Below are 27,154 nucleotides of genomic sequence, written 5' to 3' on the forward strand. Positions count from 1 at the left end.
AGTGAAATAAAATAAAAATGAATTACATAATATCACCTAAAAGTCAAAAATTCAAAAAATGGAACTATGAGATTTGGATGTTGATTTATGCAAAGGAGACAAAATATCATTTGAATATTATGGTAGTGACTTGAGAAATCATTACCATAAGATAAATATTGAATGCAGTTTCAGGCGACTTGGAAGCTGAATTCTAGGAACAAAGCATGTGGGATGTTGACAACAAACTTGATAAATAAATCGAATTCAAAGACCAAGCCACTGTATAGGATATTTCATAGCTACAATACGAGGTTTGATAAACAGAGGTCTGCACACAAAAACGAAAAATACCAAATACATTTAAAATAAATCTAAATTTCTAGGTATTGTGACTACAAAATTTGTTGCATCACTCATTCAAGAAAATTAAATTTACGACTTTTTAGTCGCAAAGAAAGGTCTTCAACGCATTACCTGTGCAGAGACGTTAACAAAAATAGAGCGTGGTTTATCGTTAGGTAGCTTTGCACTGAATGGTTACATAACGAGTTAGGATCATCGATTTCTTCTGTAATATCATTATAATGGTTAGCATTAACATGTCGGTCACATCCTCCGTTCTGTGGAACCTGAAATAAAAATATACGATGAAAACAAACTATCTTTCGATTAGTAAGTTGAGTTTTGTACAAATAGCAAAAAGGAGATACGGCTCATTTGCTTTTTGATAAAAATGTTTTTCATCTGCATTTTACCCTGGCAATTGTTAGGACGCACAGATCAAACAGAATTTTTTTATTCTGGTGAATGAGAACGCTCTCGTAACATCGAAAATCGAACATCATATGAGGTTTCGAGACAGGGGCCCTGTTGCGCTTCCAAGCAGAAATCTTTTGTGGAGGTTTGCCGCTAATTAATTTTCATAAACTCATTCAATATTCAGGAATCGCCGTTTTAAAGCATTTAAATATTTTACACAAGACCAAGATTGCGACAAACTGTATCAATGAGAATACTTACTGAACAACTAGTACAATAAATTATCATAAATTGGGAAAAAGTTGAATAAAGTGAAATACAAGTAGTCGAAAAATCAATCCATAGGCCCGAAAGTAAGTAATGGCGAGACAACATCCAATGCTTTTGGCTTTTATGACAGCAAATAGAGACATTCACTTTAAAAAAACCAGTACCAATGTCGTTATAAACAATCATTTAGGTGCAAACCAAGTTGATGTAAAGATAAAAAAGATTGAAATATACAAGCATGATACCAGTGATTCCTTTATTATGAGCTGTCAATCATCTAGATCCATAACCTCGTTTACAAGTAACTCTTTGTTGTGGTCACCTGGTACAAAAAATCGAAGAAAATATTTTTTTCCATAGAAAAAAAAATCAGCAAAGAGCCTGTGAGTGTGGCCTTAAGCGGTCTCCTACGAGGCTAATCTGTTCGCGCGATGCGAAGCTATGATAGTTCTGTAGTATTATAATGTACTTTGTACAAATTGTTATCAATAGCAATTCTTAATGGAAAAAAATTTAAAATTTGGCAAACATCCAAAATGAATATTGAGGTAATTGGCAACAAGCACTAATTTTGAAGGACAACAGCTATTTCTCAGGGACCATGCTCAACTTAGTAATTTTCAAGTACATTCGTAAACAAAATCACCTAATGATATACGAGGAAAAGATAGTGATCCATAATATCTAGGCAGAGTACTTTCAAAATTTGGTCGGTGCTTCATATTAAAAACACATATCCCAATACGTTTTTGGTACCGTAATTTGAAGATTGCTCGTAAAAGTGGAAAACAGATGACATATATACTGGTGTAATATTTCTCCGCAATAGCAAATGATATTGATAACGAGAGTAAACATGCCAGTAAAATTTATACCTCGCACATTGATGTTGGCTCCAACCTGGCAGTCTTTCAAGTTACTGTTTTCTTTGATGTACGCATAGTTGCATATGACACTGCCTTGAATGCTGCAACTAGAAATTCAAGAAGAGTGTTCATGAGACACTACCAGTCAACACCCTTGCACCACCGTTCCAAAATATTTAAAGCGTTTTGAGTCCTTAATTATATTCGAGCAACGAAAGCAATGGCAGTTGGTTTTACTGCTCGATATTGCTAGATACTATAGTCAATGATACTTTCAGCTTTCTTAATATTTGGACAATTAAAAGCAATAACACTTTCCGTCTCTTGCATGCTCCACCCAGATTGGTAGTTTTTCCTGAATTTTTGTACACCGAAGCCTTCACTCAATGGCCAAGTTAACCGATAGCTTGCAGCAGCAACGCAAACGGAATAAATAATGACAACTTAATATTTGAACATCTTGTTCTTGCTGTTAGGAAAATCTATTATTTTCTCTTTGCTACATAAATCACTTTAACAAAGCGGTTACTTTTGCAGACGTCTGAAAATTCTCTGAATTTGAACCAATCGAATGTCATTGCCAGATAGATACATTCGAGATAGTCCACGCAATTTGTTTGAAGTTTTTGACGAATGAAAATCCTTTAAGGGATGCAATTGCAACATGGGAAGCATTGCATTCCTTTACTGTGAAGGCACCTGATTGTAAATCGACTAAAGGCCTTAGGATCTTCAAAGTTTCCTTGTTGTCCTCACTACACATATTGTGTGATCAATCATCTCTAAGCCCTCTCACAAGTTTTACCAAAACTGTATAAAAGTCGGATTCATTTCACCCTTTTTTACCTTGTTGCATTTCATTATCCTCAAGGTTTGACTGGCTTTCCTAATGCTACGGCATATGCTTCTGGGCCTTATTCGTCTTTTTCCGAGAATCTTAATCATTTTATTCAAAAGAAGAGAAACATTTAATAATACTAACATGTTCAAGCTTGTAGCTGAATTGTTTGTCTTCATTCTCAAATTATTGGAAACGTTGAAAAGAACGCTTTTGCAGATGTGCCTGCTGACGTAATTTGATCAGTACGGTTTGCCTGCGAGCGTCGCCAGTGAACTGTAGCGAGGCCTGTTGTGTACAGCTCTGCCTATACGTCATCGATCACTTTATGACAGACCAGTAAACAGTAGTTTTCAAAGGTAACGTTTATATACAAGTATGGTTAACATTTTTCTTTTGAGATTCAACCTGGTAGGCTGGTAGGTCAGGAACCAAATATTAATCAGAGACGGAAACTTGATTGTTAGGTGGGGGGGGGGACAAAAGCGCTAAAATCTGTGTTTTAACTGACAATTTAACCCTGCAATCTCCGTCCTGGCATCATGTCTTTAAAAAATATGAAATGAGCTATGCTCGCCTGCCATTTTCGTTACTGAAGCGCACGGTTATCAACAATTCACAAAGAAGTTTTAGACCCCGTTTACACGAGACCGGTTCCAAAAAGATCCGTAGCCATTTGAGTTCACTTAGGCGTTCTGTTTACACAAGACCTGCCTAACCGTACTAATTTGAGATCACCTAGCCGTACTCATTTGAGTTCACCTACGAAAGCGTACTTATTTGGAGCCGGTCTCACTTGGTCTCGTGTAAACACTCGAAACTGGATCTTTTTGAGTACGCTACCGTTACAAGGGTAAATTCTCCAGCGACGGAGGCTGTAGCAAGAGGAAGCATTTTCGTTTGTTCGCTTTGGTGCCCTTTTTACGCACCATCGTGACAATCGCCAAGAAACAAGTACGCTCTAATAATGGAAAAATCGTTCAAAATAACGTTGAATTTGATGTCATTTTTATGTGCACACTCTGCAGCAGTCAGTAGTAGTTTCTTGTTCGCAACCCTAATGATTAAAGGTTCATCGAAGTCGACAAAACAGGGTGGTTGCGTTAGCAGAACAGAGCTGCAAACGACATGATCGTTTTGCACAAGCTGATAATTGAAAAGAAATTAAAGAGAAGAACCTTCTGGACGAGGCCTTTGGAGAACAGAAACCTGGTGGAGTAACTTTAGAAATAAAGCGAAAGCGAAGCGAATTTGGCGTCTTTTCACTTTTGTTGTCACGGTAATAGGGGCCTTCGACTCGAGTGTTTTGAGCTTTCTTTCACAAATGATCTTGAGTTCAGGTCTCGTGTGAACAGAAAGCATAAGTGAACTTTTTTGGAGACGGTCTCGTGTTAACAGGAGGGAGTGAACTCAAATGGATACGGATCTTTTTGGAACTGGTCTCGTGTAAACGGGGTCTTAGAAACAGATGCATAAAAGAAAGAAAACAACAATCAAGCAAATTTTAGCTAACGTACCCATCTTCTATTGTAACATACTCCATAACAACAGAGTTGCTAATTTTGACTTTGGACCCGATCTTGCAATGTTTTCCAATCGTTGACTTTTTAATTGATACATTTTCTGAAATACTGACACTCTCTCCGACGATACAGTCTGAACCAATCTGAAATATAGAGTAAAGATATAGTAATAAATTGATGATTACTCTCTATTCACCCCTGCCATTTTTTATATTCTCATAGAAAATACTACAGGAAGTATGGAAAAACATGTCTAACAAAGTATTTAGTAGAAAACATAGAACCAAAATGTGTTTTATCATAGATAATTCCTGATGAATTTGACCATGAAATGAAATTACAAATAAACAGAAATTAGTGACAAGTACTAACGAACAAACGTGGTGAAACGTTAATATTTATTGCTTGATACGTTAATTATTGTTGCTTATTATTGCTTGATACACTAACAATTATTGTTGGGTAAATCATTGCTCGATACGTTGATCATTATTTCTTGATACGTAAATAAGTATTGTTGATACGTTAATAAGTATTTTTGATACGTTAATAAGTATTGTTTTATACGTTATTAATTATATCTCGACACGTTAATAATCTTTGTTCATATGTTAATAATTCTTGCTGGCTACGTTAATAACCATTGCTATATACATTAATAATCATTGCTTGAAACGTTAGTGATTATTTTTTGACACGTCAATAAATATTACTTTATACATTTTGGGATAAATGTTCGAATCTGCTAGCTTCAAATTCTAATGAAAATCATTAGGTTTCTTTGGCAAGAAAAAAACACATTGACGAAATTAAAAATGTGTGCCGTTTCTGTTTACACTGTTGATTTTTTGCAAAAGCTTCAGGTTTTCAATATTTCTATCGAACATGCAGCCTGAAAACATCGATATGCTACTTGATTATAAAACCAAGATTATCCCAAGTAAACTTTTTGCACAGCGAAATTTCAATATTGCACAAAAATGTATTGTGATACTGTGTTTACGTTTTTTGCAACTTTACAAGTACTAATGGCTACTGACACTGACCTCAAAGTAAAAACTCAAAATATTAAGACCCAAATAAGTAACATGAATGTAATATATTTCAAGGCGACTTTAAAACTTTGCAGCGTATTTGTAAAAGTTATTCGGGCAGCGTACAAAGGTATATGTACAGCTGGTTAAATTGACACGGGGGTAAATACATAAATGTTAAGAAAAAGGATTTCGAGAAATTTTAATTTCGTTGAAAAATATTTTCAACGTTAAGATAAAATCTGGTTTGCTAAGTTTTAGATAAAAATTGAACGGTCAATATCGAATAACGAATAATACGGAATATCTAAGATGAAAAGAAATTTCAATTCTACAAAATTAGCGTACCTGAGATTTTTCCTTAACGTGAACAGTAGAGTGGATTTTGGCAAAGTCTTGATTTTGTAAAATCGTTGGCAAAAGTTTGGTTATCTAAAAAATGAAGCGATATAGGGATGAATGGGTGGAAAATATCATATAAAACAGCGTGAAAAAAGAAATAATGTAATACGTCATACATATCAACTTTTTACTGCTGAATTTTGCAAAATATTCAATTGAGTGTCTTTAGTGGAGGAAATACTGATTTAGGAAATGAAAATAAAACACAAGCACAAAAAACTGTGCTGGAACTCTTGATAAAAGACAAAGAGGTCGAAATAAGCAAAAATGTATCACATGTAATTATCATGTGATTCCAGATGTACTGATGTGATTAATGTCGGGCTAAGGTTGAGTATGCATGTAGACTTGAACAATAATTTTCTAATATTTCCAATACATTATTGAAAATTGCAAACTTTAACATGCATTTTATCTGTTTTTCATACACCTATTCTTAATTCATAATTTAAACTATAAATAAGACTTAGTTTGTAAAGTGCAACTGGGTATCATTTAATATTATGGCGCTAAAGAAATTTTAGACTATCATTATCATTACGATAATTAATATGATTGAGCATGTACCCTTTAATGCTAATAAAAATATCAAGATGCTTAAGTGTTAATGATAACAACACTCTGTCTAATAAAATCTTTGATTGCATTAGTCAAGTGTGCTGAGCTGAAATCATTTTGTTCATCTTTCAAAATTTTCAAAAAACAAGAAACAGGTTTTTGATGGTACTACGATCCAGGATTGTATGGAATAATAAAGTCAACACTGTCCCTGTAATTTTGTAAAGAATGATAATGCTTATTGTTTACCGATTTCAAGTTTAACAAATCAGTATAAAACCCAGTCTAGACAGTGCTTTGGCATAATCCAGGTTCGAAAGCAAAGCAGGCAATCTTTGTATCCTTGACTTTTACCAAATACTAATGCAAAATAAGCAGTACTGCTTGAAGATTCAGCTGGAGGATATAATGGTTTTAAACTGCGAAAGGATCACATTTCTGTCTTTAAAAGCAGAACTACAAACAATTTGACACAAACGATCACCAGAGGATAGTAACATGCATCTTCAGGATAACTGGCTGAATTTGTTTGCATCTCAATGCCTTTAATCTTTGTTTTCAGTTTATGGTGGTAACAATTAGATAGCTATTCATAAGAGTTATTGACACATCAAGTACTGTAGATCTTGCCCTTAGTTAACGAGCGCTTTACGGAGAGGCTACTAACTTTATGCCAAATTCGGGCTTTGTTGTAAATTAACTGCAAAAATCTTACAAGATTTGTCATGGCGCAGCTCCGCTTAATAAAAGCGTTTTTTTACGCAGACACGCTTGCAACCAAATCTTTTAAGAATCTACTCACTGTTAAGGATAAAGTTGCGGCAAGATACAAACAAGTAACTTATAGGTATTTTTTCATCTCTAATTCACAGATAAGTTGAAGGCAAACCTCGCGGTTGATGTGCGTGTAAGCCGGTAGGTCATTGATTCTTACTGTCAAGTTGTCATCCGCAACGTAGCCATGGCAACGAATGACGCCGCTACACTCAGAGGAGTTGCCGCTATCGCCATGGACTGACCATAGACGCACCGATGACCTGACGTCGTCTTCTCTAGAGAAACTAAAGATATCTGTTTGAAGAAATAAAATGCATACTTAACATGTTTCTAACGATGTATCATCTTTCAATAGCTATAAATATCCAGTTTATTGTATAACAAAACGATTTTAGGCAAAAATAAGGTATGAAGTCGATTAAATTTAATGATAAAGACACCGGCATAGAAACTACTGTTGTGCAGGTATGTCATTCAAGGCTCGTTGCCGTAAAGATAGCGCTATATACGAATTGTATACAGCAGGATGGTTTGTATGCGATCATACGGAACCTTTGATCCTTCATTAAGTACAAAAAAGATTTCCAAACGCTAGAATAATCTCGTTTTACATTGATGGACTCTCAAAATAACAGAAGGTTTTTTCTTGAAATTGCTTGAGTATCACTATACATCGAACGCATATCAATTTTCATTTTCTTTTCAAAGTTTTTATTCTGTTTCAAATTTTCAGTCACCTTATATTTCGCCCTCTCCATTCAAGAAACTTGAGTTCTCTAATAGGCACCGAAATTTAGAAACTATGACTGGAAATATTTCCACCGAAAATTAATTCACCGAAACTTTTTGCACCGGATTTTTTTGCATTTAATGTATGTACGCTGTCTCGTTATATATTGACGAGCTTTCACGGCTTTCTAGTAACAAGATAGTCATGAAAATTGTAAGACTAACATCAAGTTGTCATTGTGATCCTGACGTTAAGCTAAAAATCCTAAAAATATTGCATCAAGAAAAAAGTCTCTGAAATGACTGCATAGAATGCTGGGTAATTTGGAAGTAGACATAAATATAATACAGAGCAGTTCAAGTGTTCGGGAAATTGAACAGCTTAAGCCGTTCCAACAAATGCTGTCAATTCATGTGTCACTGACAGAGACAGAACTAAAATTGCAAATAGTTGACATAATTAACATAATTAACATTAGCGTAGTTTTGAATGAAGCCGAGTTACATGAGCCAAATATCAAGCCTACGGTCTGTGCATAGCGACGGTTGAGTGTTGCAGTGTAACGGTTGAGCGATGGCTTTTGCCAAAGCGTTTCTATGATGTCATGACAATCATGCTCTTTTAAAACGCTGGAAGGGCAGTAGGTGATATAAACATAGTTCTTAAGCTTTGATTAATCTATCAGACCGAAAAAGAGGATTCTATAATGCAGAGTCTAAGAAAAGTAATGGTAGAAAGGTACTGGAAGACGAAAGGTGGTTTTAAAGCACTTCAAAATATATGTAAAAATTAAAGCAAAGGCATAAACGGATTTACTTAAAGTCAAGAAAGAGCGAACAACCTTATAGATTTTCATAAAATCCACATTGGGTGAGGCGATTAGTCTCAAGTCGTGAATCAATATTTCTTAATTACTCAAAATCCTTTAATTAAAATGATTATTCATTGTCACTAAAGCCTACACCCATGTTCCTTAAAATGAGAAGTTCGTTAAAAGTCAGTTAATAGGAGATGATTATAAGTGAAATCTTGGATGGAACAGCAGGATAGATTCATAAAATGCTATTATTTTTCGTGATTCGCAGTCATGAACAATTATTTACTGAAACGAAGCAAGAACCACGCCAGACAGGAGATGACACCTGCAAGTTCCTAGTTGAACAGCTGGCTTAGAGCTAACCAGTGATATAGTGAAGGAGTAACGCGGCATAACGCCCTGGGCTTTCTACAATGATTTGGCTGCAGCGTTAAAGTACCTACCCAAGCAAAAAGTGACGCACTGCTTCTTAAATATCAGTATCATATTGGATATTAAAGCTATTTAACAAGCTAATTAATAACAACTAAATTGGCTAGACTTTCAATACTTGCCTCACATATGCTTTTACTGTGTATGAAAGCGATTTAATTTATATGAAGATATGGGCATGCAGTTCGGAGGTCCTTTTGCTCATGACTGTATGCAGTAACATATGAAGGATATTTTTATTAGTCACATGGTAGAGAGCACAGAAGCACAGGGTCACAGAAGAAGAAAATGACCGTGTTAAATAATTCCAGAAAACGAAACTAATGACAAAATTGACAAAATAATAACATTAGGATTAGGGCAATATGGTGACTTTCATGGGGAAAAATCATTGCTTTGAATAAGGAAAAATATAGGAAAAAGCTATACTACCAGCAATAACATAAGGTATTTAAACATGGACACTAGCATAAATTTGCAGTGGCACAGAGAAGCATGAAAAAGCAATGCTTAAAATGCTGAAGCTGCTGACGTTGTAGAAAAAAACAAGTGGACAAATGAAAGTTTAAGATCACACACTAAAGACGAAGACGTTGAAGAAAACTCAGAAAAATATAAGTGGCAAATGGCAGGCCATGTCGCTTCGATGAAAGCAAGAAAGTGGAGAAAATGGCTTTGAAAAAGCAAACATTTGAGTAAACAAAAGCTTTTAGTCTGACACTCTTCAGAGTTTAAAACGTCAGAACATTGGTCCAGAACTCAACGCTAGGAAACATATAAACTCAGTAGTGGATCGAAATAGGCCAATCAAAAACGCGAGCACAAGACTGTTGAGGTTGCCCAATCAGTGCAGCTTGCCTATTGAGATTGTTACCAATGGAGTCCTAAGGTGAAAACGAACTCCTTTGTCTACACTATTGAGATTGTTACCAATGGAGTCCTAAGGTGAAAAACGAACTCTTTTGTCTACACAAAAGCGGTTTTATCGTGCTTATGTAAATAGATTTCAAAACTGCTAGATGGAACGACGATCGGGCTATACCAATGGTCCGAAACATGTTGCCATTATAGTTATTTTGCACAATCTGGGTTTTCCAGTAAATGTTGCCCGATAGCAGAATCGCAGGCTTTAGTTGTACTTTTAGATCTGCAAGACCGAGGTGGCTGTTCTCTTTAGGGATGAGTTTTGTTTCTAATACTAGACGGAACATACTGCTTTATTCTATCCTCCAATCTTTGGGTAGTGCGTCCAGAATCACACTGGCACGTAAATTCATAAATAACGGAACTAAAGTGGAGAAAGAAAATCACCAAATTTTTTACAAAAAAAGGATGCGAAGGAACTAAAATGGGACAGGAGGATGATCTGTAGAGCATCGCATATATCACTTGAAAAAGAATAGCACAAAATAGAAAGAAATAAAGGAGTTTGTAAAGGCTATGAGCCTCTAGTGGCCTGGACAGCTGATGGTGTTGTCTGATGCAGTTGTTATGTACTTTGAAGGTATATAAATATAAAAATGTTGTACAATATAATGATTAATAATATGAATATAACAATTTTTTATGTATGTATAAATGTTTTGATAGTTAGAGGTTTAGTGAAGGGGTGTATTGAAAAGCATAAAATATTTAGTGTTTCTGAAAAAACTAATGAAACGCTGTTTCAGTTTTTAACTTTTGCGTTATACTTCCAAAAAAAAACTGAGCAGAGGTTTAAGATTGTTTAGTTAAAATTCTTTTGGCCGGTCAACTGATGATGCTGATTTAAAAAGAGGACTTCTGACTGTTTGGCTTGACAAATTACCTGTTAAAGTTTCAGCAGGATTTCAGGTATATTCTTGGAAAGGCACAAGAGAGAAAAGCGTTACATCTTATAAAAGTCGGCGAAAATCAGGTTGGCAACACCCTTTATCAAACCTGCCAAACATTAGAATACTGACCTGGGCTAAATATATCGGAATTATCAACGAGAGAAAAATAGCACTTGCAAAATGTCATATCGAAAATACCTGGTTTTGTATTACATTCTGTCAAGGATGCCATTGATGAATTCAAGTCATTCTGTTGTTCCTTTTGTTTAGCTTTCGAAAACTGCTTGTTAATCACGTACGGGATGGCATCAGCTTTTAGACTTTCAAAAGACCTGTCAAAAAATCAAACGGATGTCCAATTTAAACTTTGACATGATACCAACAACTGTAATGTTAGTTGCAGGACTGCCAGACCAGTTAATCAAAAACAGGGGAGAGGGAAAGGATTTTTGGGAATATAATCAAAACTCTCTGATACACTGTTTGCAAGGGGGGGGGCATTTCTCTTGAACGACGCAAAAGACACTAGCGGGTTCACACCACTCCCCCTCCCCCTTTTTTCTATAATTAGGGGGTCATGTTGGGGGGGGGGTAGGATTAAAGTGGTGTGTTGAGTTTGAAACAATTGCCCACGCTGGTACTTGGTACAATTTTGTGCATGGCTCTTGTGCATGTGCATTGTTATGATTTTCTTTAGGAGTCCCTAAAATATAATTAATACTTAAATCATGTTCCAACCCATTCAGACGGATTGAGATCCTACAAATAAGACATATCGTTTGCGGATTATCGTGCCGATATAAAGCTTGCTATGTAGCAGGCATTAGTCCCATTTAGTCGACAGAATAAAAAAAACGTTCCCGCAGGCAACTAGCAAAAGGTCTTTTTCTATGAAAAGATTTTTTTCAAAATTTACAAAAATCAGAAGGACCCCATTAAACCGTGATGCAACCCTAGGTTAATATTTTCTCAAGCATCAAGAGCGCTCCAAAACGTGAAATAATGACAATTTTAAAAACAATGGGCAAGTCCTTTTATTTTGGTGTTTTGGAACCTGTCTTCATGAAAACAGATCTCGAAATATGTAGACAGAAACTTTTGCTATGTAGATGTTCGCTTTCTATTTTGGACACTCCAACAACACGTGTGGTTAGCGGTCACTGAATGGCCAATTGAGGCTTAACAGCACAAATAAACCACGTGCTTGCGACATGTAGCCCACCCATTGGAGCTCTTCAGGGATGTTTTCTCGGTGTTTTTGTGCTAGCTTCCACTTAGGTCGGAAATACAAATCATGCTGTCACGCCAAATCTCGTGTTATCACAGCACCAATGGGCTATATGCCTAATTTCTTCAGTTTTATCTACTTGACCATACATCTTGGCTAGTGTTTTTGCCAGTTTCAATCAAAGCAAACAGCAATGACATGTAACAGTGGCAAAGGAGTATGAAAAATTAATGATGCAATTACCGAAAATGGAGAGATTATAAATAATAGATTGAATCTTGAACAATTGTAGGATTTGGTTGTGACTTTTCTTCGATGTTTCAATTAAGATTAACTGTGAACTGCAGGCAGGATTTCAGTCGCCTTTTTTAGTATAGACAAACACACGAGGAAAATGTTCATCAAACATCAGCACAGAACTAGTACGCGTAGGAAACACTCCAAAGGACGCTCCTTCACATTCTTCAAAGTTTAGAAATTTAGTACGTTTACCGAGTAGTCTTTGTCGTGACTGTAAAGGGATTTACTTGGGGGGAGGGGGGCTGAAGAAGGGAGCTGGCGGGAGGGAGAAGGGAACAGTTAGATTATAAATTTGAGCATTTGCGCAGGTCAATGCATATGAAAATAATATACACACATGAAAACATCATGACTGTTTCTTTCTCTCATAAATTTTACGTTTATTAAATAGCTACCATATAGAATTGCGTCTTTCGTCTTTCAATGATGTCTCGGTTGAAAATGTTTCTCTATTGTTTTGTAATAATTGCAGGAAAACTACCAGAGCTCATTTTAGACAAGTACTCATCCACCTCTGTTGATTCACAAGTTTGACGCCATTTTATTCCGGATACTCGGATACGCAAATCTTTGCCCAACCTCATTTGCCAGAAAGCTGGCAATAAAAGAAATGAAGCATGTTGTATTCAGTTACCAGCATCGCTTTACAGCCGAAAAATAAACAACGAGCAATCCAGAGACCGTTCCGCTTACTAACAGGGACTGTCCTACAATATTGATCTGAGCATACAATAATTTTCTGGGCTTACAATACTGTCCTGGCCTTGCAATACTGACCTTGGCCTACAATACTTTTCTGGTCTTACAATACTGACCTGGCCTTACAATAATGTTCTGGGCTTACAATACTGTCCTGGACTCACAAAACTGACCTAGGCTTCAACACTGACTATGGCTTACAATACTTTTCTGGGCTTACAATACTGACCTGGCCTTGCAATATTGATCTGGGCAAACAATAATTTTCTGGGCTTACAATACTGTCCTGGACTCACAAAACTGACCTAGGCTTCAACACTGACTATGGCTTACAATACTTTTCTGGGCTTACAATATTGACCTGGCCTTGCAATATTGATCTTGGTTTACAATAATGTTCTGGGCTTACAATACTGTCCTGGACTCACAAAGCTGATCTAGGCTTCAACACTGACTATGGCTTACAATACTTTTCTGGGCTTACAATACTGACCTGGCCTTGCAATATTGATCTTGGTTTACAATAATTTTCTGGGCTTACAATACTGTCCTGGCCTTGCAATACTGACCTCGGCCTACAATACTTTTCTGGTCTTACAATACTGACCTGGCCTTACAATAATGTTCTGGGCTTACAATACTGTCCTGGACTCACAAAACTGACCTAGGCTTCAACACTGACTATGGCTTACAATACTTTTCTGGGCTTACAATACTGACCTGGCCTTGCAATATTGATCTTGGCTTACAATAATGTTCTGGGCTTACAATACTGCCCTGGACTCACAAAACTGACCTAGGCTTCAACACTGACTATGGCTTACAATACTTTTCTGGGCTTACAATACTGACCTGGCCTTGCAATATTGATCTTGGTTTACAATAATGTTCTGAGCTTACAATACTGTCCTGGACTCACAAAACTGACCTAGGCTTCAACACTGACTATGGCTTACAATACTTTTCTGGGCTTACAATACTTACCTGGCCTTGCAATATTGATCTGAGCATACAATAATTTTCTGGGCTTACAATACTGTCCTGGCCTTGCAATACTGACCTTGGCCTACAATACTTTTCTGGTCTTACAATACTGACCTGGCCTTACAATAATGTTCTGGGCTTACAATACTGTCCTGGACTCACAAAACTGACCTAGGCTTCAACACTGACTATGGCTTACAATACTTTTCTGGGCTTACAATACTGACCTGGCCTTGCAATATTGATCTGGGCAAACAATAATTTTCTGGGCTTACAATACTGTCCTGGACTCACAAAACTGACCTAGGCTTCAACACTGACTATGGCTTACAATACTTTTCTGGGCTTACAATATTGACCTGGCCTTGCAATATTGATCTTGGTTTACAATAATCTTCTGGGCTTACAATACTGTCCTGGACTCACAAAGCTGATCTAGGCTTCAACACTGACTATGGCTTACAATACTTTTCTGGGCTTACAATACTGACCTGGCCTTGCAATATTGATCTTGGTTTACAATAATGTTCTGGGCTTACAATACTGTCCTGGACTCACAAAACTGATCTAGGCTTCAACACTGACTATGGCTTACAATACTTTTCTGGGCTTACAATACTGACCTGGCCTTGCAATATTGATCTTGGCTTACAATAATGTTCTGGGCTTACAGTACTGCCCTGGACTCACAAAACTGACCTAGGCTTCAACACTGACTATGGCTTACAATACTTTTCTGGGCTTACAATACTGACCTGGCCTTGCAATATTGATCTTGGTTTACAATAATGTTCTGGGCTTACAATACTGTCCTGGACTCACAAAACTGACCTAGGCTTCAACACTGACTATGGCTTACAATACTTTTCTGGGCTTACAATACTGACCTGGCCTTGCAATATTGATCTGAGCATACAATAATTTTCTGGGCTTACAATACTGTCCTGGCCTTGCAATACTGACCTTGGCCTACAATACTTTTCTGGTCTTACAATACTGACCTGGCCTTACAATAATGTTCTGGGCGTATAATACTGTCCTGGACTCACAAAACTGACCTAGGCTTCAACACTGACTATGGCTTACAATACTTTTCTGGGCTTACAATACTGACCTGGCCTTGCAATATTGATCTTGGTTTACAATAATGTTCTGGGCTTACAATACTGCCCTGGACTCACAAAACTGACCTAGGCTTCAACACTGACTATGGCTTACAATACTTTTCTGGGCTTACAATACTGACCTGGCCTTGCAATATTGATCTTGGTTTACAATAATTTTCTGGGCTTACAATACTGTCCTGGCCTTGCAATACTGACCTTGGCCTACAATACTTTTCTGGTCTTACAATACTGACCTGGCCTTACAATAATGTTCTGGGCTTACAATACTGTCCTGGACTCACAAAACTGACCTAGGCTTCAACACTGACTATGGCTTACAATACTTTTCTGGGCTTACAATATTGACCTGGCCTTGCAATATTGATCTTGGTTTACAATAATGTTCTGGGCTTACAATACTGTCCTGGACTCACAAAACTGACCTAGGCTTCAACACTGACTATGGCTTACAATACTTTTCTGGGCTTACAATATTGACCTGGCCTTGCAATATTGATCTTGGTTTACAATAATGTTCTGGGCTTACAATACTGTCCTGGACTCACAAAGCTGATCTAGGCTTCAACACTGACTATGGCTTACAATACTTTTCTGGGCTTACAATACTGACCTGGCCTTGCAATATTGATCTTGGTTTACAATAATTTTCTGGGCTTACAATACTGTCCTGGCCTTGCAATACTGACCTTGGCCTACAATACTTTTCTGGTCTTACAATACTGACCTGGCCTTACAATAATGTTCTGGGCTTACAATACTGTCCTGGACTCACAAAACTAACCTAGGCTTCAACACTGACTATGGCTTACAATACTTTTCTGGGCTTACAATACTGACCTGGCCTTGCAATATTGATCTGGGCAAACAATAATTTTCTGGGCTTACAATACTGTCCTGGACTCACAAAACTGACCTAGGCTTCAACACTGACTATGGCTTACAATACTTTTCTGGGCTTACAATATTGACCTGCCCTTGCAATATTGATCTTGGTTTACAATAATGTTCTGGGCTTACAATACTGTCCTGGACTCACAAAGCTGATCTAGGCTTCAACACTGACTATGGCTTACAATACTTTTCTGGGCTTACAATACTGACCTGGCCTTGCAATATTGATCTTGGTTTACAATAATGTTCTGGGCTTACAATACTGTCCTGGACTCACAAAACTGACCTAGGCTTCAACACTGACTATGGCTTACAATACTTTTCTGGGCTTACAATACTGACCTGGCCTTGCAATATTGATCTGAGCATACAATAATTTTCTGGGCTTACAATACTGTCCTGGCCTTGCAATACTGACCTTGGCCTACAATACTTTTCTGGTCTTACAATACTGACCTGGCCTTACAATAATGTTCTGGGCTTACAATACTGTCCTGGACTCACAAAACTGACCTAGGCTTCAACACTGACTATGGCTTACAATACTTTTCTGGGCTTACAATACTGACCTGGCCTTGCAATATTGATCTTGGTTTACAATAATGTTCTGGGCTTACAATACTGCCCTGGACTCACAAAACTGACCTAGGCTTCAACACTGACTATGGCTTACAATACTTTTCTGGGCTTACAATACTGACCTGGCCTTGCAATATTGATCTTGGTTTACAATAATTTTCTGGGCTTACAATACTGTCCTGACCTTGCAATACTGACCTTGGCCTACAATACTTTTCTGGTCTTACAATACTGACCTGGCCTTACAATAATGTTCTGGGCTTACAATACTGTCCTGGACTCACAAAACTGACCTAGGCTTCAACACTGACTATGGCTTACAATACTTTTCTGGGCTTACAATACTGACCTGGCCTTGCAATATTGATCTGGGCAAACAATAATTTTCTGGGCTTACAATACTGTCCTGGACTCACAAAACTGACCTAGGCTTCAACACTGACTATGGCTTACAATACTTTTCTGGGCTTACAATATTGACCTGGCCTTGCAATATTGATCTTGGTTTACAATAATGTTCTGGGCTTACAATACTGTCCTGGACTCACAAAACTGACCTAGGCTTCAACACTGACTATGGCTTACAATACTTTTCTGGGCTTACAATACTGACCTGGCCTTGCAATATTGATCTTGGCTTACAATAATGTTCTGGGCTTACAATACTGCCCTGGACTCACAAAACTGACCTAGGCTTCAACACTGACTATGGCTTACAATACTTTTCTGGGCTCTACAATACTGACCTGGCTTCACAATACTGACCCTTGGCTTACAAAGTTGACCTTGGCTTAAAAAAACGACCTGTGCTTACAAAACTGGCCCTAGCTAGCAATACTGAACTTGGCTTGGAACACTGAGCGTACAGTAGTCCTCCGGGCTTATAATACTTTCCTTGATTACAATTCTATTGTATACTATACTACAAAACTCACTTTCCTGTCCTCCCTTTCGAGTCTTATGTCACTTGATGGTAGGTGTAAAGAGAAGGGTGTACTACGAGCAGAACAAGTGGAGCCCCGCAAAATTTCTCAAATTATAAGGAAAAAGTTACTCTGCAGTATTAGCAAGGGAACTTTTTTCCGAAAGAGTTGTGTTCCGTATGATTTATGTAACATATTTATATGTCTTCAAGTTATAAATTTTTAATTTATGCAGATAACGAAAAAAACAAATGAGCATCATCTCGTCAATAGAAGTGACATAATCTTTTTAAGGATATTCTGAATTAGTTGAAAAAGTTCATTCGCAAAGAACACATTGTGTTGCATATAATAAGAATCTACCTAGCTCAAAGCCCGTAAAGTATTCTTCAAAGTAGATATCATGCACAACTTGCTTTTTTTCTTATTTTTTCAGAACAGCGATGTCGAAACTCTTATATGTTATGCAACTCTTCCATGCAAACAAACGAAGACCCGATCATAAGGAACTATTCCACGCAAACAAACGTGGTCATAATCACCAAAACAACGCATTAGTGCCCGTGGAGCACCACAGAGAAATCGCATTGAGACCTAGCGATCAAGGCCAACCGATCAAGGCCAACCGATCAAGGTCACCTTTGCATCAAAGCAGTGCGTGGTTTTGGATTCATGCTTTAAAAACAGCTTGGGGTCAAATAATCATAAATTATTTTAATTACGCTAGGCTTGTCCTTTGAATGCGTCAATTTTCTTTTTTTGACACAGGTTTATACATCTTAAAATTAGATAAAAATAAGATATTTTCAGAAATTTAGACAACATTAGAAAATTTGTTTCCTCAGAGAAAATAGAATTTTTGCAACATGTTCTACTATATATTTACATAAATAAAAGTGTTCTTAAAAAACCGGAAAGGTCCCGAGCGTTCCTTAGTTGTTATTATAGAGAATTTAACAGAAGTTTTAGCAGTATAAAGTCCCAAGATTTTGGACAACGTGATCGAAAAATAAGCTTTAACTAAAGAAAATCAGTTTTGGAATAATTTTGCGAATGAACAATGCTTTACAGACAGACTGAACACGTCGACAGAGGATTTTGTTGGGTTCTGGTGAAAAGAGGATTTTGGTATATTGTAGTTCCAACGTAAATGTTAGACAAACAAATAGGGAAAAAAACGCAAGACTCTATGTTCAGTTTTGTGATGAATACAGGACGATTCTAAGTTGCAACTCCAGGTTCACACATAATGCAATCATAACCTTTTGTGATTTGGAATGGTGGAGGCTCATCAGTATTGTCCTGTCTGTGAATATTTAACGAGCGGGATTTTAATATTCAAAAAGCAAGCCAGACCAGTATGGACATTTGGACACAATCTTGCTTGGGAAAGATAAAATGTCTACGGGCATGTCAAATTTCTCAAGTCTCCAAAGACTTTGGGAATCTTGAAACAAGATATTATGCATCTGCTAAAGAAATTTTTTCATGAAAAGAGCCGTTGACAATTTGTTCGCCATCGTTGTTCGGTTTTGAAAAGCCTTAAGAAGTTACTGAAGATAACGCGAAATTTTACTGTGAAGATTGTCGTAAATGTCTGCTACATTGCGAAGCAAAATCATGAATCTAAGTGTTTTATGACGCGTAAATCATTAAAAATGAGCGTGCAATTAGTAAAAGACGTCAGACAGAAACATCTGTTCAAGCTTTCTCTTAAGAATACCGCTCAAAATACAACACAACTTGAAATACCAAAAGCTTCTGTTAGTGTGCCTCTTCGCGAACAACAAAAGCGCAAAATTGATTGGCAGTTCTTGTATGGAACCTGCTATAAATTTCCTATGTACGAAACGGGCTAATCTTTGAGGCCTAACATTCACCCTTTCTATTCTCAGTTTGGTCGAAGACATCTTGACAAAGACATTGACACAGATATGGCAAACAGCTTTACACTTAATGTAGTTGCTTTAAACCTCTTATAATGAGTTTTACTTCCACTGGCAGACACACATAATGTCCCGCTTTTCAAGCTTGTAGATTTTCTCAATTATTTGGCTAAATAGTAAATAGCTGCTCAAAGAAACGTTTTTCGTTGGTTGGTTACACTACACTATTATTCCATGGAAATTTGTATAACCTAAAGTTCTGAACAAACTAGGAAACATTGCCATACGACATCAATTTTTCACGAATATTTCACAAAATGTTTGCTAGTTCGACCACCATCGGTCGACCAAACAATTGTCACAACAATGTTTGAGGGTCGTCACACAATTCGTGTGAACAAGTCAAATAAATGAAAAGTAATTTTCGTTAATGTAACAATGTCTTATGACAATTTTTTCTAGTTTGGCTGGGGCTTAAAAGCACTATGTCTCGACAGTCAACCGTCTAGAGTTAACCGTCTAGAGTTAACCGTCTAGAGTTAACCGTTTAGAGTTAACCGTCTAGAGTTAACCGTCAAGAGTTAACCGTCAAGAGTTAACCGTCAAGAGTTAACCGTCTAGAGTTAACCGTCTAGAGTTAACCGTCTAGAGTTAACCGTCTAGAGTCAACCGTCAAGAGTTAACCGTCAAGAGTTAACCGTCAAGAGTTAACCGTCTAGAGTTAACCATCTAGAGTCAACCGTCTAGACTTAACCGTCTAGAGTTAACCGTTTAGAGTTAACCGTCTAGAGTTAACCGTCTAGAGTTAACCGTCTAGAGTTAACCGTCTAGAGTTAACCATCTAGAGTCAACCGTCTAGACTTAACCGTCTAGAGTAAACAATAGGCTTTGCAGCGCGATTATGATCGAGAAAACATTGCGAATCAGCCTTATGTTGCCAATTGGATACGCAGTCCAACCAATGGAAAAATTAACTGGCCAGCAAAATGCTCAGGACCTAGTGCTTTTAAGTATTCTTTGATCTAAACTGACTTAAATACTCCTTGATCTAAACTGATTTTACGAAAGGAAATTTTACAAACTCTGCACGGCTAGCTTCCTTTCCTGATAAAAAAGTCAGGGCTGTTGCATATATTTTGCAAAATACCAGTTTTCGAACAAAATTCCAGCTACTTTAATCTAGAAATTTCCATTAACGTCACTTTGATAAATAGTGATTCAACCTCAAATATGTCGCGTAATAACAGTACGATTATCTCGCAAGTTCAATCATGGAAGTAAATAAAAGGTTTCTAGTTACGTCAGTTTCAAGTATAACTTCGAAAAATAAGCCTTTGAATATCGTTCATGAACAAAGTCATTTCAGAGAGATTATACTTGGGTTATTTCCAGGCTTTTCTACAAACAAAAACCATGCTTTGCGTACAGCTTATCACTTGGAAAAGCAATTTGGAAAAACGAATGATAAAAATCTCAGCATAAATTCTCAACACTTTATTGGTGGGCTTTTCCGTAACACTAATCGTCAGAAGAATCCAGATGGAGTTTTAGCCAAAGCTACAGTTTTATTGCACGGGCCTTATCTTAGACGAGTCAACAGTATCGACTATGAATGACTATGACGAGGAGTGCTATTATGTGACTGGAAAAGAGTTCTCAGACAGTTTGAAATTGCTGACATTATAAAAGATCAAATCGAACAGTTAATCAATGTCGGACAAAATTGTAGTTTGTCTTTACCTTGACAGGCAGTTGAAATGTATATAAACCTAGTGAGTTCTTCTCTCTTAAAAATGGCATGCCCAGCCTGAAGTGTCTGAATACATAACTGAAATCTTCATTGTTATTTTAATAATAAGTCGCTGATGGCAATATTTCTCCGAAGGAGGAAAATACAAAAAAATTCAGGTTTTAGCTGTAAGCAGCTTATGCTAACCCAAAATATAATATTTCTTCGGAAAAAAATTCACGATTTCAAATTAAAGCATGTAGGCCATACAATGGGTTTAAGGGGAGTCATGCATTGCTGGAAAAGAATTGAAAGAAGCTTACTGAAAGTTGATTTATAGCGGATATTGGTAAACCTAAGAACCTGTTGGGAATATACCGCCAAATGTAGCGACATCTGAAGGGAACTCTGCACAAAGGTGCTACATTATACTGCATGATTACGCATCATACTCCGTTACTTCCAATAAAGTATTTCCTTTAGCAAAGGCCTAGCCTCCAATATATGCCCCTCCTCCTAATAACCCGCTCGCATTTTCCACAAAATGAATATATAAGAATCCCCTATCAATTTAATGCCCACCTCGTATAAACGCCGCATGCATTAAAACAGCCCTATATAAGGAAAGTCAAGGAAAGGCAAGGAGGGCACAGTAAGTTTTTCAGGCTCGCTATTAATCTAAATGCTTGCATAATGGAAAGAAATATGGTATATTTTTGGATTTCCTCATCTTTGCTCACATTTCAACTCAAAGAGCCCCATCCCTTTTTTCGTTTCTCGATCTTTACACTCAACGTCATTGCAATCAAGAGTAGTAGGGTATGTCGTCAAGAACAGTAGCATATAAATACCTCCCTTTATTAAACGCCTCGTCCTTTTAATCACCGTATTAAATTCCTCAATTTCAATTACAGCCGGGCGAGTCACAAGCAATTAGTTTCACAAAGAAACATAAACAAGCTATAGGCAACGAAAAATGAATTGAACGGTAAATGGTGGCAGATTTGGGTCTTGTGGAAATCATTTTAAAAAAAGCACTGTATCGATCAGGCCTTCTCTACGAGCCTCTGTATCGAAATTGCCTAACTTTACGGACGTATTGTCTGTGGACAACAAGAGCACCAGTCAAGCATCTTACGAGCTAAAAACAACTATCGTACTTAAAAATCATTATTTTCAGCATCAACTGAGCTTTAATCGAATTAAGAAAATATGTTGAAATCGAACCTGTTTTCTGCAATAAAATCGATCAGCCATTTCTTCATGATGTACATATGAGAATCCACAAGGTCATTTTGAATCATCATTGAAGGGTACCTGATGGACGAAAGTTCCAAAGAATTGAATCAACTATCAAATTAGATACAAGCTTACGTTTTCAGATATCTGTGAAAATTAAAAAGCTTGTAGGTGCGAGGAATATACTTTTGATAGCGAAAGACCACTTCAGCCAAGGATAAAAGCCATCAGGGCAGCCATTTTTAAGCCTACGTCTGGCTTGCCGCGCCGCTATACCATTAAATGTAAATATCTACCAAGTAGTTATCAGGGAATTTTTTATCATACTAGAGCAGCAACTGCCTCTCCAGCCCCACTGATTTTCTATTGTTTTAAACTAGAGGATAATTGTCCTTCTCTTTATGTAACCAAAGGCTTGTCCCCGCAGCTAGTTTCCCTTAAAATAGGCTATAATAATGAGTGTTCTTTCTTCACTGCGCTTTTCACGAGTTAGAAGTGAAAAGAACACGAAAGGCGAATAAATATGCAGCCTGGATGTATCTCACAGTTCTTTTTGCTTAAGCGACAGCAGACCTGCTAGCAAAGCAAAGATTGATTATACAGAAAGGTACCTTTTCAATAAAGACTTTTTTATCGAGATGCTATCAACATCTAAATCAGCTTCATTAAGCATGAACAACAGTCGATCTTCTTGTCGGTCAATGGAGATGAAGTCTTTCTGTCCTACGAAAAAACCATTAATTGCTTCTTGAGAACTTTACAGACACTAGATCAGAAATTCATGGTTTTCTGAAATTCATGTCCTCGGAGCCATTTCTCATTTCAGGTATTACAGAGTTCTCGAAAACGCCATCGAGAAAGCTAGAGATGACGCTTTGGAACATTCAGTTGCATGGTATAAGCAATGATAATAGAACTGATGGTAGGAATACTAGGAGAACAGGCTTTGCACTTGTCAAATACCCCAATGTATATACAACGTAGTAGCGCACCTACGTATGCAGTAACTAAAGGTTAAAAGATGCAATTTAGGAGCCGAAAGTCAAAGGATTTGGACTTCACCATCCTTTTAAATTTTTCAATAAGGCCTAAATCTTCTTGAACTTTAAGTGTGTATTGTCGCCATCATGGTCGGTGTAAGTTGTTCATTATGACCACAAAGATATGCTCTTGACGAATTATTCAGGTTTGTAGCAGTTATAGCTACGTCTCTACTTGCTTTCTAAATACTGGACAAAAGCACAACTGACCATGAACTTCTAAAACATCTGTCTATAAAAACAAGTTTATTCGTGATTCGAAACCACTGAATAGAAAAGATTTCATGAAATAGAAACCTTGCTCGTTATCCTTGGTTTTTATTTTGCCACCTTTACTAGCTTCCTTTTCTTGCTGTACTTCGACACGTGGCGCCATCAGGACGCTCAGGGTTGCGTCATGAGTCCGGTGAACATCTGCCAAACGGTGAAATGGCACGTCTGTTATCAAATCGCAACTTACAATAATGGTATCAGTCTGGGAAAAAAGAAAAATGCTAATTCAGGTTTCTCCTTATAGATTCGTTATCAACTTTTAATTTCTTATAACTGGGTGTGGGTGGATGTTTCTATCGAAATTTTCACCAGACATCTCAAAATTATAACAACCTCAGCAAACAAGACGGAAGCTTATTTTAGTTTTTCTGATAGTAACTGAATTCAAAGCGCATTATGTTGGTTCTTTGCTTTCATGTGGATACATGTGGCTTTATGCATATTTGTATGCATCACATCACTGATGTCCATAAATTACACAACAAATTCATTGATTCCATAACAATACACTATGTTGGGCTAAAGACCTTTGTGGCTAAACAGTTATGTGCATAATAAAATATCACATGTATGTTGCCTAAATAGTTTTAGGTTGTCTTTCAGTTTTGGGATTCATTCATTTTTATGGCATCTCTTAATTTGAATTTCTTGGTGGAGAGCATTGAAAACCTGTTTCCCAATCTACGTAAATCCCTCCTTTTCTTTTGAAATAAACATACAGTACTGACAGATTACTTGGGACCACATGTCATTTATAAATGATGAAGAGAACACAAGGGTACACAAACTATGCAGAAAACTTCAAAATTCTCAGAAGTTTGAACTATGAAGTTCAAGTTGTAGTACTTTAATATCTTATTGAATAATTAAAAGAATAAAATAACTAACTTACCTCAATTTTATCTTTAATAAATTTTAGTGACTCTGCAGTTCCTAAATCTTCATCGTCAGGAATCGTTACAAAATTAAACTTTATTTTCTTGTCACAACATGGTTTCAAAGCTTGGCTGAACATGTTTTCTTTTGACCTCAGGACCACAATGATAAATTCTAAAACATAACAAGAATACATAGCAAATTATTTTTAACCCAATGTGATGTAGACAGCAAAAGACTTTTAGCCGATGCTAGCCCTTCTTTAAATCAATGGAAAACAATGGATTCAGACAAATTTACAAAAATAAAACAAAGCAAATTATGAAGCACTAAATGGTCGAAAAAGTTAGAGAAAGATGAGAAGATAAAGTTACAGGTTCAGATTTTGAACCTATATGATGTTGTCACAGAGGTTGCCTATAAGATCTAAAGGTGACCAAGGGTTTTTTAGTAACGACTTAAGCTTCAAAAGGGATTCCTTGAATTAAGGCCTTGCATGCACAGACACATTGAAAGCAGGAGCCTTTAACAGGTATCCCAAATCAAAGTCCATTCAATGTTCCAAAAGTATGCTCATCTTTATTTCCTGGCAACAATGGGCTTTTAAAACCTGTTTCAAGAGAGGGCTGCATGCACTCCTGGGTGCAAATCATTTCTCCGGCCTCACAGTGATCTCATGCTACTGAATGGCCATTCAAAAACCCAAGCAAATACATTCAGAATGGCTTTGCTTATCTTTGTGACTGCTGGCTGCTGCGCTCAATGGAAAAGAAAGAGGATTAAAAAGCCTTTGACATTTGCTGCTAAAACAAGATCAAGGGTGGCAATGTTTAACTGATTTTTTACTTTCACTGTCAGCAAATGCTTCTTCACACATTAAGTAACAACACCAGTGCAACGATCAGTAATTATTATTTACATCAAAAGTTCCATTTTAGAAAATCTTAAAATCATATGTTTTGAAAGATGGGTATCAATGATTACCTTGAATACCCAACAGCACCACCTCTATTCGGACCCACTATGAGAATCCATGATTAGGAAAAAACTAAGCAAAGCTTTAGGTCCTTTTGTCACCTACACTTGACAGTTCATGAAGCAGTTGGCAATGCAGATTAATAATTCTTAAGTATCAGTTTCCAAAAATCGATTTTTTTAGAATCCATCTCAAATGGAAATCCAAATTCTATGCAACCCCTTAATATCTTAGTAGCTTAGCCATTGGCAATGGTAGCTTAGCCAGCTGTATTCAGCAAACTGGCACTTAAAATTCCAAATACTTAGAGAAAATTTAAATGAATCATTCATTTATAACTAAATGACAAATTTCTTAAAAAAAGAAATGAGTAAAGATAAATGGGTTGAATAAAAGGGACCTGTGGAAAACTAATCATTTTGGTGTTTGTTAGAAAAAGTCCAAAGGTTTCATATGTTTTAATTTCAGCTACATTCAGAATTTTAACTAAAAATCTCTTTAAACTCAAAATTTTCCAAACACAATCACACTTAGTTCATCACATTGATAGATAGATAGGAGCTACAAATGAGATGTATTTTTTACAAACTTCCAGACAGAACTAATTTAACAAACAGAAAACGTTTTCAGAGAAAAACAGCCAGAAAATTGACAAACAGAAAACGGATTCAAAATGACAGATGACATCTAGCTAAAATCTATATTCAAATACGTTAAGATATTTCTATATTCTAATAAGATATAATGCCAAAAACTTGAAAGTTAATCAAATGATGTAATAGAAAGTTACAGAAATAGTCAAACCAGCAAGGGAAATCTTAATCATTAAAATATTTGAACAGAAATTGCATGAGCTTTATAGCTACCATCTGCCAAACAGAAGCATGGTATTATGCAGAGAAATAAAAAAGAGCAAAATCAGGCCAATATGCTGGATTGGAGCTTAGAGGAAATATCCATGTCAGAAATTTCTAGCATAACAGGCAAAGAATCTGCCCTGAAAGAGCTCCTCTTAGCTACCTTTCGGGTAGATAGCCGAGTCAAAAGAAGATGGCATATGCTGGCGCACGTACAGTTACTCGATATAAGTATAGTATTGTGCACCAAATTTTGAAATTTCTCAATGAAATCACAATGGAACTTTTGCGGATAAACTGATGTTTCCACGCAATACGACAGGTGAAAGGAGGTTTGTATGCGTAAAAACTTGCTTGAAATGACTGTGCGTCTCGCGCGAGATCTTGCTTAGAACTGCCGTACTCAGCAAACTTATTTGGATCAGTTGAAAAAGGCAAAATAATTTCGTTTTAAACCTACAAACATACCATCAAATCCATGTTTATGGAGATTGTTTATTGGATACCAAATTAAAGGCAAGTTGCCAACAGGGAGTAATGCTTTCGGTATCTCCTCGGTAAGTGGATACATTCTGGAGCCACCTCCAGCAGCAAGAATTACGACTTGAAATTCTGGTATCATTTTCTGCTTCTGTTTTATTCAAATCTAGATAATTTCAAGCGACTAAAAGCAATAAGTTAAACATGTGTCTAGATCTAGGCCTTGTTCTTTCTTTTACTTCCACCATTTAATTTTTCAACTCGA

At 36.8% G+C, this 27,154-nt stretch overlaps 1 protein-coding gene and 1 long non-coding RNA gene across 2 annotated transcripts; one reads left to right on the forward strand and one right to left on the reverse strand.

The window, feature by feature from the left end:
* Positions 1-330: 330 nt before the first annotated feature.
* On the reverse strand, positions 331-27,154 carry LOC135695000 (translation initiation factor eIF2B subunit gamma). Its single transcript, XM_089109814.1, has 12 exons — positions 26,878-27,154; positions 24,593-24,750; positions 23,725-23,902; positions 22,995-23,110; positions 22,376-22,461; positions 11,001-11,134; positions 7,122-7,303; positions 5,621-5,704; positions 4,233-4,381; positions 1,887-1,984; positions 1,257-1,333; positions 331-611 (listed from the first exon to the last, which is right to left on the reverse strand). Exons 1-11 carry the CDS (start codon positions 27,029-27,031, stop codon positions 1,281-1,283), a joined length of 1,392 nt encoding a protein of 463 aa, XP_088965940.1. The 5' UTR covers positions 27,032-27,154; the 3' UTR covers positions 331-611; positions 1,257-1,280.
* Positions 21,303-23,043, forward strand: LOC148959833 (uncharacterized). Its single transcript, XR_016143970.1, has 2 exons — positions 21,303-22,461; positions 22,995-23,043. It is a non-coding gene; the product is annotated as an uncharacterized LOC148959833 (long non-coding RNA).

This window comes from Rhopilema esculentum, chromosome 8 (assembly GCF_057945365.1).
Source record: "Rhopilema esculentum isolate cy_ngs chromosome 8, ASM5794536v1, whole genome shotgun sequence".
Classification (NCBI taxonomy): Eukaryota; Metazoa; Cnidaria; class Scyphozoa; order Rhizostomeae; family Rhizostomatidae; genus Rhopilema; species Rhopilema esculentum.

Coding starts and splice junctions, on each gene's coding strand:
- LOC135695000 (XM_089109814.1), bottom strand. CDS start 27,031: ATGATACCAGAATTTCAAGTCGTAATTCTTGCTGCTGGAGGTGGCTCC. Junction 4,382..5,620: donor ACGTTAAGGAAAAATCTCAG/GTACGCTAATTT, acceptor TCTATATTTCAG/ATTGGTTCAGACTGTATCGT. Junction 1,985..4,232: donor TATGTTACAATAGAAGATGG/GTACGTTAGCTA, acceptor TTGAATTTCTAG/TTGCAGCATTCAAGGCAGTG.